Source organism: Betta splendens, chromosome 1, assembly GCF_900634795.4.
Source record: "Betta splendens chromosome 1, fBetSpl5.4, whole genome shotgun sequence".
Taxonomy (NCBI): domain Eukaryota; kingdom Metazoa; phylum Chordata; class Actinopteri; order Anabantiformes; family Osphronemidae; genus Betta; species Betta splendens.
Window position 1 is genome coordinate 17581855 of NC_040881.3, and position 13650 is coordinate 17595504.

At 40.4% G+C, this 13650-nt stretch overlaps 2 protein-coding genes across 4 annotated transcripts; both read left to right on the forward strand.

Annotated features, from left to right (window-relative positions):
- The first annotated feature begins 789 nt into the window (after positions 1 to 789).
- Positions 790 to 4246, forward strand: mvb12a (multivesicular body subunit 12A). Its single transcript, XM_029143779.1, has 10 exons — positions 790 to 917; positions 1724 to 1813; positions 1901 to 1984; positions 2091 to 2190; positions 2290 to 2419; positions 2748 to 2888; positions 3162 to 3268; positions 3355 to 3413; positions 3560 to 3625; positions 3719 to 4246. Exons 1-10 carry the CDS (start codon positions 801 to 803, stop codon positions 3803 to 3805), a joined length of 981 nt encoding a protein of 326 aa, XP_028999612.1. The 5' UTR covers positions 790 to 800; the 3' UTR covers positions 3806 to 4246.
- Positions 4247 to 4726: 480 nt separating this feature from the next.
- On the forward strand, positions 4727 to 13524 carry LOC114851879 (transcription factor AP-4-like). 3 transcript variants are annotated; one of them, XM_029143739.3, is made up of 7 exons: positions 4733 to 5086; positions 7970 to 8135; positions 8476 to 8574; positions 8977 to 9156; positions 10721 to 10855; positions 10949 to 11119; positions 11195 to 13524. In XM_029143739.3, the coding sequence occupies exons 1-7, from the start codon at positions 4998 to 5000 to the stop codon at positions 11348 to 11350; spliced, it is 996 nt and encodes a 331-aa protein (XP_028999572.1). In that variant the 5' UTR covers positions 4733 to 4997; the 3' UTR covers positions 11351 to 13524. The 3 variants fall into 3 exon arrangements, with proteins under 3 accessions (XP_055365086.1, XP_028999572.1, XP_028999586.1); XM_029143753.3 differs by lacking the exon at positions 4733 to 5086 and adding an exon at positions 5139 to 5526; XM_055509111.1 differs by having other exon boundaries at positions 4727 to 5086; positions 8977 to 9147; positions 10721 to 11119.
- Positions 13525 to 13650: the final 126 nt, after the last annotated feature.

Genomic DNA, 13650 nt, shown 5'->3' on the forward strand with positions numbered 1-13650 from the left:
CGACAGCTTCTCATGCTCTGGCTTTCACTGAACAACAAACTATTTGTCAAACTAACTGTTATCTGCATATCTCACCTCGCCATACTTCTTCAGCTCAACCTGGTAGAGCTGTCTAAGACCGTTTCTCTTTGAAGTCGGTAGTCTGCATGTTCTAGGATCTCATCGGGGACCCTCCAGCTGTGGCTGCAAAACTGTAGCTGCAGCTCCTGCAGAGACCCCACCTCCCTCTGCTTACAGCATGTTGTACAGTCACATCATCTGAGGAGGGCCTTCTTCGTGGATCCCTCTCAAGCTCTCTGTGAGAGCCACATCCAAAGTGATACAACAAAATCAAGGGAAGGACAAACTAGCAAGACAGACATTTACAGCCAGATGCTTTGTTTGCTGAAACAGCCTCTTACACTGCCCACAATGATTACATTACACAAAAAAATATACACAGGAACTCACACAGGAGGCCATGCTGATAGATAGGATTAATTAAGCCTCTTCATGCAAATGGAGCTATCATATATATAGAGTCATGTGGCTGGCTTCCCGTTGCTTTAGGGATTTTTATAAACATTTAAATTGCTATGATTCTCAATATTATTCATATAATTTGCATCATATTAACGCTCATCCTATAAAAGAAGCCATGACACCAGAAAAAAAGTCACTAAATGACCAGGTAATTTCTGCCTTTCTACGTTTTCCGTTCAGAATGAACGCCATCTGGCGTTTAGATTTGAGCTTGCGTCTAAACATTTAATTCAGACTTTTGGCCTTAGCCCTAAGGCTTCATGGGAGTTGTAGTCAAAATGGATTCATTACTTCCTGCTTTGACAAGGAAGAAGAAATTCCGGCTAGTAACCAAAAAGTTGTTTGCCTTTCGAAGTACAGCAGCTCGAGGACTTGTAAAAGGATTCAGACATAAAGTAAGGATGCGTTTACATCGTTTTACTTGTCGACTCACAAAACTATAAAGAAACTGCGGTATTTTTCAAAACTAAAGAGCGAAGTTTTGTCAATGGATCAGTTGTTTTACTTCCAAGGTAAACACGGTTTACGTGTTTAGAAGGAATATGACTTCAACTAATATTGTTTTTGCTTTGTAATTCGAGTATATTACATATACGTGCGTGTGTTGGGAACATAGACGTGTGATAATGTTAAAGCTGGGACTGACAGACTTGCATCTGACTATGAGTCAGTAATAGTTTCATAACCTAAAACCAAGACAGAGTTTACACAATAACTACCAGGTGAATGATACGAGCACAGGTGGCTCGAACCACCCGAAATCAGCGAAGGACCCAAACACTGTCCTCATCTAACGGGGGCTCTGAATATGGTGGCTATCCGAGGTTTAGACTTTTTTATTTTAATTTAGAGATTTTTTGTACGTGTTTTGTTTTCATGTGATTTTGACATCCATGTTATGCAGTAGTCTGCGACTGCTGTTGTACAACGAGGTGGATTTCTGCGATGAATAGTGTCTCTGACATTTAACCAAGATTGATAACATTACTATTAAGAATAGAATCTTGCATTGACAATGAAAGAAATAGATTCCTAGACTGAATCGTGGCCTGTTTATGGCTCTTGGTCATCAAATTCCACCTTGTCGTCACAGCACGGCGCTCATAATGTCATCAGGTCCCAGTACACTCCTACACACAATGTCTTTGTGACACTCCCAGCTGTATCTGACACATAATTCCTTGCATTTTTTCTTCCTCAGATGTCTGTAATGGAGCAGGGGGTAGTTCGACCAATTACGGCAGTAGCATGGACCTCCAACACCAGCACCTGCCCTAAGGAGTTCACCATGGTGAGATGTTTTTGTAAATGGTGTGTTGAGGTGTGTGAGATGGTCAGATGTGGTTCACTTGTTCTCAGTCTCCCTGCCCTTCTGCAGATCAGCTTAACAGAAGACGGAGCAGCAGCAAACTTTACACGTAGCTTCGGAATGAAGTCTGGATATTACCTCTGCTACAGCAAGGTAATAGAAACTACATATTGTATATTTTCCACTAACTATTTACTATTCCATTACCTAACTATTTTCTGCCACCTGACTGTGTGTCTATTTTTCACTTTATCAATAGGACTTATCAAGTGGTTTTGTATTGTCAGACCTTCAGCTTATTTCAGACAAGGACTCCATTCCTCATGGTTACACTTATATAGCTGAGCACCTTGAACAGAGTGAGTAAATACCTCCACCTAATATTTGATATGAAGATTGTTTGTGTCATATTTATCCTATTATTAAAACATTTTACTTGTTCATGTTTGTGTGTCCAGAGGCCTCTGTTTCAAAGAAGAAACGTGTGTGTGCACTCGCTGTACCTGTTGGCAGTGTGGATACAGCTGTGTTGGATATTAAACTGACAGCCAAAAGCAAAATGATGCTGCAGCACTACACATACGTGGGGTTAGTACCCTAAACATATACAGGGCGACACAGAAAAACAGAACTGTATACAATACATAAAAAGTTCCCGTTTTTCTGTGACACCCTGTACAAAGATGGAACGACCTCGCTCTTGCAAAAAGTCAAATGTATTTAAATGAAATACAAATGACATTGCAGGTAGTCTTTATTCAGTAATGTGAATGCTAATCAGACAGAAAAATAAATGAATGGAGCCTCACTCAAAAATGTAAAGTGAATGAGCGATGAGTCATTGCATCTACTGTGCAATCAGACCTTAACTAAGGGTATATTTATTGATGAATAATTAATGATGCCTTTTTTACAGAGATATTCACGGCTACGTGTTGTGGTGTAGAAAGGGACATTTTTCCAGCCCCACTCCTCAAGCCAAACCCAGACGTATTAGCCTGGATGTTCGGGGCCTCTCTCTGGAGCAGTCCCCTGCTGCAATGCCTCTGAGACCCAGGTACAGAGCTTCTTCAAAGTCTTGTGTAGAGATGTTTTAAAATTAATTTGAGTAATTTAAGAAGTTACTAGTTTAATTAGTAAAAAGTTAGTTTCACCAAATAATTTAAACTTGTTGTTTTCTTGTTATATTTCATAGTAAAGCCAGTGAGTTACCGTATGTAAAGTCATTCTCCTGATGATAAAACTATACATCAGCGTAGCAGTAGCTAGCAATCTTTAAGATTGTATTCATTTATTCATTTAGCTGAGGCACTTCTGTTTGTTTCCATAGTAACCCTCCTCATGCAGTGCCACCAAACAAAATGAGTCAAAGACGCCACAATCTCCATAGCAACAACTCGGACAAACCTGCAGACACCAGCATCCATGGCAGTACAGGTGCCCTAAGTCTGTCTCTGTACTGAGCAATGCTATTATGGACATATCACAATTTCTCACCAGTGACATACCTTGCCTCTTTACAGCACTAGATGGAGTTCCTTTTAGTCTGCACCCAAAATTTGACATCCAGGCCAATGACACAGTAAGTTTAGCATTTTCAACATTTGTGTACTTGATGCTTGTCTTTGCAAACATAAGATACTGTTCTCCTAAACTTAATTTATCATTCGTTCTTGTATACCTCAGGTAATATAAACTTACGTACACATTGTATTGTCTCTATCATAGAATCCTCAGCTGAACTCTCAGTTAAACAACATTTGTATAAAGTCACTCCAAGACATCGAAAATGAGGTTTGTAAACATCTTTTTCAGATATTTTCCCCTTACTCATTTAGTTTTTTCCTATACTCACTTTTCTTACTGACTTCACTTTTTTTATTATAGTATAATTATACTTTTGTTGTGGAGGAATCTGCCGCCAAGAGGAACAGACCTAAACTATCAACTGAAGGTGCTTTAGAACCAATGTGATTTTCACCAAAATAAATGCAGTATCAGGTTTTTGGGTCATTTGAACGACTTCTTAAATCATGGTACAGATGATGAACGATTACTATTCATAATCTGTTGCTTTAAAGAATTTCTCATACCAGGGTCAATTTAAACGCCATCTAGAGGCATTATGTGAGATTTTCAATAACAATATGAAGAAGCCAGGGTGTTTTGGCATGCTCCATGTCATGTCACTCACAAGTGGATTTATAATTTCAACTAGTCATTTCTCTGTGTATTTACTCTTAACATGTTGGGTTAGCTAAGTGTAAACTATAGTGCATTGGTTATATAAGGTGTAGCAAAGGAGTAATCCATCCAGCTTTTGGTTTGGCTTAAGGTGTATATTTTATATTTTTTATTACCCATTGGTGTTGTTTGTTACATTACATGGAAAAAATAAAAGCTTTGGAAACACTACTTCAATTATGTTCTTTAAAATAATTTGTGAGAGATGCTTTTTTACACCTCTGGGAAGAGGGCAAACAAAAGTAAACTTGATATTTTTTCAGTATAGTAAACAGAAGTGCAGTTCTTATTTACTATAATAAATGGTAGCTAGGGTGTTTTGGCATGTTCCATGTCTTGTCATTTAGAGATGGATTTGTAATTTCAACTAGTGATTTCTCTGTGTATGTCCCATCACTGTTATGCTTTATTTCATTTAACGTTTTAAATGACCACCTATGATGAGGTCTATACACCACCGTGCTTACAGGTGTTCATCATTTTCTAGTATTATCTATCCACCGCAACTGTATAAAACTGTTGTTATTACGCAGCAGGCGCTTGCTTACATATTTCGTGAGAGGGCTGGACTTGCACCGCTGGACTCACCGGAAAACAGCTCTGATTCCAACCAGCTGTTTCCCGCCTCGCACGAATCAGCTGCACGTACACACGTAGTAGACACACAGAGGCCAGTAGTAGGCGGAGGCAAAGAGCACACACACACACACACACACACACCGTAGAGAACACTATCAGCTGTGCAGCGCAGCTTTAACTTTTATTTCCTAACTGGGCTTTTCGGATTAATACATTTAGACTCGGCATTGTTTGCGCCACCGAGGATTGAGACGGCAAAAAACACACACAGCTGTATTATTCCAACCGCGGTGGAAGAAGAGGAAAATAGAAAACACGGATTACTGAAGGTGGACTTGAAAGCATGGAATATTTCATGATGCCGACCGAGAAGATCCCGTCCTTACAGCACTTCAAAAAGACGGAGAAGGATGTGATAGGGGGTCTCTGCAGGTGAGTGGCGACGTATTCGCCTTCACACCGTACACGCGGGCAGAAATGCTTTTCCATGTGCCCGTAGCCTGAGATGTATGACCGCGCTGCGGTCTGACTTCTATTAGCTTGCTAGCTGTTAGCCTCGCTGCCATACGGTGGCAGCAGGAGCGTGGTTGTGTAACGTTAAATTAGCTGTTTGTTGTGCTTGCGCCTGGCGTCGGCGGTGGAACTGTGCGAGATCATTTGATGTGTGCTCACGCCTGTTGAGCGAGAGTCACGTAATAATACAACATAGTGGTTTGTTGTGCGTTCAGATCAGGAGTGTCCACACAGCGAGGCGAAAACGATACATTTACATCCAGATGAACAACAACCACGTGGTGGTTAACGTGTTCCTCACTGCACTGGAGCCGTGTGTAACTACGACGTTTATTGTGCCTTGTAATGTTCTCTTGGTTGTAAGTGCACGTACATCTATTGCGTATGTGTATTAGTAAATTATCCAAACTGTGTAGTTTGCGCGGAAGCCATGTGCAAAAAATAGCTTAGCTTCATTAGCTAGTTTAGCCTCACAAACTGTACTCTCGTTTCCTGACACTATTTTAGTAGTATGTAATGGATTGTCTAGCTGTAACATGCACGTATCCGTCGACCGTTTGATCGTCCATGGCTAACGGCGGGGAGCATTGTTCTCGTAAATGCTAATGGCCTCGCTGCCGTAGCGGAGTCACATTTCACTGCTGCTGACTAGAGGCGCTCTACGGCGGCCATGTTGGAGGAACAGCTGATTTCATGTTCGAACCTCAAAAGCACGCCTGGATACCTGAAAGTTCGCCATCGCTATAGGACTAGTGTCCCTGAGATTAATTCAGACGTTACTCTCAAATGTTATATGCAGCTTAATTATTTTTTTAAACCGGATTTTAGACCAATTATTGCTGCTTCTACACAGGGCATGTTGTAGTATACATCATGTAAATATTGCACAATTTAGTTTAATTACAGTTTTCTTTGCGCATTCACTCAACAAAGAGAAGGCAAGTCACCGCCCCTCACGGTGAAGTTTTGACCCATTCTTTCATCAGGCGCGTCTCAGTAGTCAGCTAATCATACAACCTTAAAAGCTAACAATAGAAAACTTAAACATGCCGAGTAGTATTTAAGAAGGGACACTCGGATTCCTCCATAATATCAATGGAGAGAAATTATCATTTATTCCTCTGCATAAAGTTGCCAGGGCAGCTGATGACATAAAACATATCAATCTCAGCTGCCTTAGTGACTTTTTGGCTCATGGTTTTCTTTGTACCTGCCCCAGACACGGTCAGGCTGAAAGAGGGGCGGGGCCAGGGAGGGGGCGGGGTTGGGGGCGTGTCAGCCTGCTGGAGCGTAACTGCCCTGTCCACCATTGTTTGCCCTTGCATACACGTACAGCTAAATGCTGATAGGCCGAATGTATTGCTCAGAATTATTTAGGAGACAGCGAGTTGTTTGCACAGTCTGATATTCAGCGTTACTTGTTGCACCAGAGTACAGGGCAAACGAGTTACACTGAGGTGGATGAAGCTGTCACAGCCGAAAGGCACCATCAATGAGCTGACAGCTATGGAGACAACCGCGGGGAGACCCGGCATGGGGAAGCCAACGGTGGCGCACCACGTGCCAATGTGAACAACTGAATATCTCTGTGCTAAATTTCACCGCTGCCGGTTTCTCTTGGATGAAGTTATGGATTCTACTGCTGACAATGCATCATCAGTTTTGGGCTTCATGTGGACAGAGAACCACTGGAATCTAGCTTCAGGATACCGGAAAGAATGGCCAAATGAACACAGAGTAAGTAATGCATCTGACCTTTTATCGTTTTATCAATAAAGGTATATTATTATTATTATTATTATTATTATTATTATTATTATTATTATTTAACCTTGCGTTGTGAAGTTGTAATACAGTTACAAGCTGCTGCTTGTTTTGTTTTGGACTGTCAGAAGTAGTGCTATCTTACCTTGATAGCGTTAGCCTGTGCATTAGCTTGGCCAGCAGCAACTCTAATACTAATTAAATAATTCATTTCATCCTTTTGTAGGTAATATCGACCGGCTGCGTATTGTCACACAGACTCTTGGAGGAGACAACCGTTCTAGCCACTAACAGCAGATGAAGAAAAGAAGAGTGTTTTGGCTAAATGAGAATCTCGCTGTCTGTTTTTATTCAGAATAAAAGGCTTCTAAATGACTTGGAAACAATGTTTTTTTCGAACACACTTTACATTTTTAACAAAAGGTTATATTTTAAAGCAATGTGCAAACGTTTGTCTGTAAACCGGACCAGTAACGCCCCACAGAATTAGGTAGGTTCAATCACTGCGGGTTCATCAGAGCGCAGTGCAGTGTGTTGTAGGATATGACCAGTTTCAGCCACAGCACGTATTACTGACGCAGATACATACATTTTCTTAATGAATGCAAACTGGGAAATTCCTTTGTTACAGCAGTTTTATTTCAAATTGCTTAACCGTTAACCAAATGTGGAATTGTCCCGTTACAAATTATGATTGAACTAGATCTGGTTAAACTAATCTAATTTAAGAATTTGCTTAATTGTATTAGTCTTGCACTGTAATGAATTTTAAAGTTTGAGGGTGGTGTCTAAACAAAACTAAACATTTAAAAGCTTGTTCAAAAATCAGCAGGAAAATAATCTTGAGTCTTCTAATGGTAACAATTATTAACTGCTGATTGGTGGGGCGACATGCTTGTTAAATGTTTTAAGGAAACTTTTCCGCTGTGTATAAAGGCACAATAACGATTAAGCGCAATTCTTGTCAGATACAACCATGTTATACTGCATCTTTATAGTTAGAATATTGATGTCACACTTTTGATCTTGCTTCTTCAGCCTGGCCAACATCCCCCTCAGTCCAGAGACAGCCCAGGACCAGGAGAGACGAATTCGTCGTGAGATCGCCAACAGCAACGAACGCCGTCGCATGCAGAGCATCAACGCAGGCTTTCAGTCCCTTAAAACACTCCTGCCCCATACAGATGGAGAGAAGCTGAGCAAGGTGCTGCTAATGTGTAGTAGAAAATACCTCTGACAAAATATTAGTCATGAGTTGGCAAATATTGATATGTCACAGCAGTAGAATCTATAATTTTTAGTGTTTTAAAAATAATTGTTTCCCAGTAACTATTGATCTCGTACCATAGGAAAGATTTGGAAAGAATGTGACAAGTTCCATTACAAGTTGTTTGAAAGGTTAATACAACAAGGCAGAGACCTACTGGTCCATACAGTACATATTTATTCTGCTACAGTTCTGCTGAGTTTCTCTGTTCAATTTCTGTCACACCTGATACAATTTAATTAAAAGAACCCTTAAATTCTTGATGTTATCTTGTCAGGCGGCCATCTTGCAGCAGACGGCAGACTACATTTTCACCTTGGAGCAGGAAAAGACACAGCTCCTTTCACAGAACAACCAGCTGAAACGCTTCATCCAGGTATAACACCACCTTGTAGTTAACCATAAAGGTTTCTGTGGATAAGTCAAATTGTTATAAAAAGCTACTATTCTCTTTACTTGGTCACTAACAATATGTTTGGTTCTTAATAGAAAAGATGAATATTCATGGAAGGTGTGTAATCAACCAATGTTCTGCAGCCTTTGCAGCACATCAGTAGTGCTGTTGGTGAATTATTTCTGTTTCAAACTTTATATTTGCACGTGTTGTGAAAGGCAGCATCACACCCTTTTTAGTCATTTTAATTGGTTCTAGTTGGCTAAGTTTGCGTTATTAAACAAGGAAGCAACTCCATGTATACACGAATACATCAACATTCATTGTTTACATTAGATTTAAGTTTGTTGCTTTTTATACTCAGTATTGCATCTGTTTTTTCAGGAATTCAGTGGTTCGTCACCGAAGAGGAGGCGAGCAGAAGAGAAGGATGAAGGCATTGGGTCTCCAGACACGCTGGAGGAGGAGAAGGTGGAGGAGCTGAGGAAGGAGTTGTTAGAGCTACGACAGCAACTGGACAAGGAACGTTTGGCTCGAATGCAGCTGGAGGAGCAGGTAAGACAGGTGAAGGAGGATTGTATATTCTTGGTTCACTGAAGTCTTTTTGTCTTTTGTTGGAGTATTAAGCATTTCAGCATTACATTAGTTTTGATCTCTATCATGGTCAACTGAAACTAAAATGATGACTAATGTCATATCATAATTCAGCTTCCTTCTACATTGCACAATTACCAATACTATAGCTTAATTTTGAAGTCTCAAACATGTGGATGTACTTGTAGATGATTAACTTGAAGTAATCATCTAAGTAGTAACATAATTTTAATAGAAGAGGATTTGATACTGTGAGAAGTAATTTAATGTTTTTTTCTTCAGGTTCGTACAGTTGAGAATAAATAACTGGTTTTATGATCTTTGGCTTTTAATAAGTCTTGACCCCACCAACTCTTGATAAGATAACTGTCATGTTTTACAATGTTTGTCTGTGTTTGCTCAGTCTTAGTAGTAACGTTGCACAAACACCCCATTTGATTCCATGCCATACATTGCCAAAGGTATTCGCTCACCTGCCCTGACTTGCATATGAACTTAAAGACATCCCATTCCTAATCCATATGGTTAAATACGATGTTGGCCACCCTTTGCAGTTATAACAGCTTCAACCCTTCTGGTAAGGCTGTCCACAAGGTTTAGGAGTGTGTTTATGGGAATGGAAGAGGTGCTCTATGGGGTTGAGGTTAGGACTCTGTGCAGGCTAGTCAAGTTCATCTGCACCAGACTAACTCTGTCATATCCATGTCTTTATGGACCTTGCTTTGTGGACTGGTGCACAGTCATGTTGGAAAAGGAAGGGGCCAGCTACAAAACGTTTCCACAAAAATGGGAGTATAGAATTGTCCAAAATGTCTTGTCTTGTATGCTGAAGCATTCAGAGTTCCTTTTACTGGAACTAAGGGGCCAAGCCCAGCTCCTAGACAAACAACCCCCTCCACCAAACTTTAGACTTGGTACAATGCACTCAGACAAGGATCGTTCTCCTGGCTACCGCCAAACCCAGACTCCATCGTCAGATTGCCAGATGGAGAAGTGCAATTCTTCACTCCAGTGAACACATCGCCATGGCTCTAGAGTCCTGTGGCGGCATGCTTTACGCCACTGCATCCGACACTTTGCATTGCACTTGGTGATGTATGGCTTGGATGCAGCTACTCAGCCATGGAATCCCATGTGCCTCATTATCCGCTGACCCCGCTCTGTTAGTTTACATGGCCTACCATTTTGTGGTTGCTGTCGTTAGCAAACGTATCAAAGTTATTATAATACAGCTGACAGTGATTGGGTTATTTAGGCTGGATTTGTTGCACAGGTGTAATCCTATCACAGTTCCACACTGGAGTTCGCAGAGCTTTCTGTCACAAATGTTTTAAAAACAGTCTGCATTCATTTTATACACCTGTGGTCATTGAAGTGATTGGAACACCTTCCGATTATTTAGATGGGTGAGCGAATACCTTTGGCAATATAGTGTATATTATTTGTTTACGTATGATTAGGTATTCTCCAGCAACAGTGCATTTCAGTGATCATTGGTCCTAAATTGGTTCTAAAACACACTCTTTGTGTGCAGATGCGATCTTTGGAAACTCAGCTGAACCCAGAGTGTCTGAAAGTGATTACGCAGCAGGTGGAGGAGGAGCAGGCACTTATTCAAAGTCAGACGCTTTTAAGGCTGCAGCAGATTCATGCTGCTGACAAACAGACGGTCAGTCCCCAGCTTAGACAGACTCAAGTGGCCTCAGGCCTGTTTATTGTCAAATGTTGCACACCATGCATAGACCTTTTATCTCTACTTCAGGTCCGGGCTCCTCCTACTCCACCTGCCCCAACCCACCACCCCACGGTCATTGTCCCAGCTCCCACACTAACGCAGCATCCCCACCATCATGTTACGGTGGTGACCATGAGCCCGTCTGCCCACACCAGCACTGTGTCCACATCCAGACAGAACCTGGACACTATTGTGCAGGTATGTGGTACTTTGAGTCATGTTGATCCATGTTGCTCCAGATGATGTTCAGTTATCTTCATTCTCTTCTTTCAGGCCATCCAGCACATCGAGCGCACTCAGGAGAGGAGAGCCAGTGCTGAGGAGGAGCAAAGAAGAGCAGTTATTGTTAGTCCCACCCATATCACCATGGAAACCACCTGCTCTGACACAGACACTGACACAGAGGGAGAGGACTGCTCAATGAACTGATCCACCCCACACACAGACACACACTTAAAATACCTATTAACTGTAAGTTTCCCTCCAAGAGCTGGACTGCTTTCATCATCTTTCTTTGGCATTATCTGATCCCTAACATACAGTGGTTAAGCTCAATGTCAGTCATGTACTGTAAACTCCATTGAAAACATAGGATTGTCAGGTAGTAAGACGTTCCTCATGTAAGAAGCAACCAGCATCCTTCTGTCCTTCATTTGTGTTCCTATGTGCGTTCTCAGTATCACAATCGGTCATCTCTGGTGCACTGACAGTATTACTTGTGCTAAATTGATAGATTTATTGTAATAGAAAGGTTAATGTAACAACCAAGCAAGCAGCTCTTGGTTTTGAAAAGCTCTTCCCCAGTCTTTATTTTTGGTAGTGTCATTGGCTAGGGTATCCCACTTCAACTACAACTGAAGACATGTCTGCATTTACAAATTTTGAGGAAATAAAATCAAGGTAATTTGAGGGTTAGGAATGTTTCGGTTGATTGTTAGTTTTCTGATTTACTTGAAGACAAATATTGTTTTGATATCTAAGCCCTTTAAAAAATAAGCTGTAAGAACAATTCACTTTTGTTGGTCTTTTGATTTTAATGTTTTTGTGTTTTTGTTAGGAATTACTTTGTGTCAGGGTTACTGAATGTTGAAGGTGAAGTTTTTATTATGTTGAGATTAACAACCTAAATAGAAGTTTGTCAGATTTTTACAGGAAAGGTAAGGCCGGATTTCAGTTTTTAGAAAACCTACAAAACTGATTAAGAACTAAACGTTGGTTTTCCAAAATTTACCAGCATTCTGTTAGTGATGTTGTTTTAAAGTAATCTCAGTTCATGTGACAGACCTAATCCTTGTATACAGAAATTAACATTGCATAATATTCGAGCATGAAGGCGTCTGGTGTCCTCCTCTGACTGTCTGGCCTTGGTTTGTTGTTTTCAAAGACTATGCACTAGAGTTTCTGGTATTTATGCAAATCCATCTTTGTGTCATTTAAAAAGGAGGTGATGTTATCTATGCACCAGTGATAGGTGTATACATTACACCTATAGTGTATGTATGAATCTCAATTTGCTGGAATCAAAGAATGTAGTCTCACAATTCAAGGTGCTCTCAACCTGGTGCTCTACTGTAAAGCAGTGAGCTGTAATTTTACACTAGATTGAACTTGCTCGAGTCGAGCAGGCAGGAAAGTTTAACAACAAGCAGCAAAGATTTTGTTTTTTGTTTTATATTTGCTCTTACATAACCGCAACTTTCAGGACATAAATTGAGTGGCATCTTGGGAAATGCCAATTTCAAAACAGTCCTTGATTGTAAGATGAACAGCTTTTCAAACAAAAAGTGATCTGAACATGTTGCCTTCAGAAACCCCATCTCCTTGCACAATACATTAGATGTGTCTATCGCATGTTGTTGCTTATGATTCTCTAGGTTTTGACTGGAAAGCTCTACTTTTAGTCTGTCTCCTCAGTCAGACTTCATTTGATACAATGACTTGATGCTGTAAACATTCCTTCTTATTTAGATTTGTATCCATCTTTCGTCCATTGAATGCATGTTACTAATTGCAGTTTTCTCTTGTATAAATCTGGGTTTGTTTTGACTTTTTCCTCTTTTTTTGCGGGTCTTTTTTAATGAACATGTTATGGAGTTCGGTGTGAAGCTGTCTTTGTGAGATGTCTGGACACTATTCATCATATGTCCGATTTCTATCAAGTTAGACTAGTATTTTCAAGGCGCGTGTGTGTGGGAGGGGCTTTGTTAAAGGTTATGGTGTTCTGCTGACAAATGTTAGGCTACAGCCTGAGTTTGGCAGAGGTTTATCAATGGTCTCAAACACCTTAATGTTTTTCATTGTGTTGCAGCACTGCTGCCTTTGGTGGAATTAGATATTTGATATGAAGCACTTGGTGAGAAAGTTATTTGCCTTTTTTTTTGTTTTGTAAGCTCTCTACTGTGACACAATTCATTCAAACATCTGTGTTCTGTCTTGTCCTGTTTTCCTTTTTTTTCTGGTGACAGGCATTTTTTATATCGTGATATCTATTTTTTTTCTTCATCAGTCCATGTCGATAAAAGCTGTTATATTTTGTTAATAAAACTGGGTTATAAGCAGGCCTTTGTAAAACAAAAAAATAAAATTTGTACTTTTTTATTACACCCCTTTTTGCTTTTATTAACTACACGGTCTGTCCAGGAGGTGGTGAGATTGAGCAGTGACTTGTTAAGCAGCACAATAAATGCAGGAGGCACACAGGTCGCATTTACTAAGGAGTTACTAAAAGC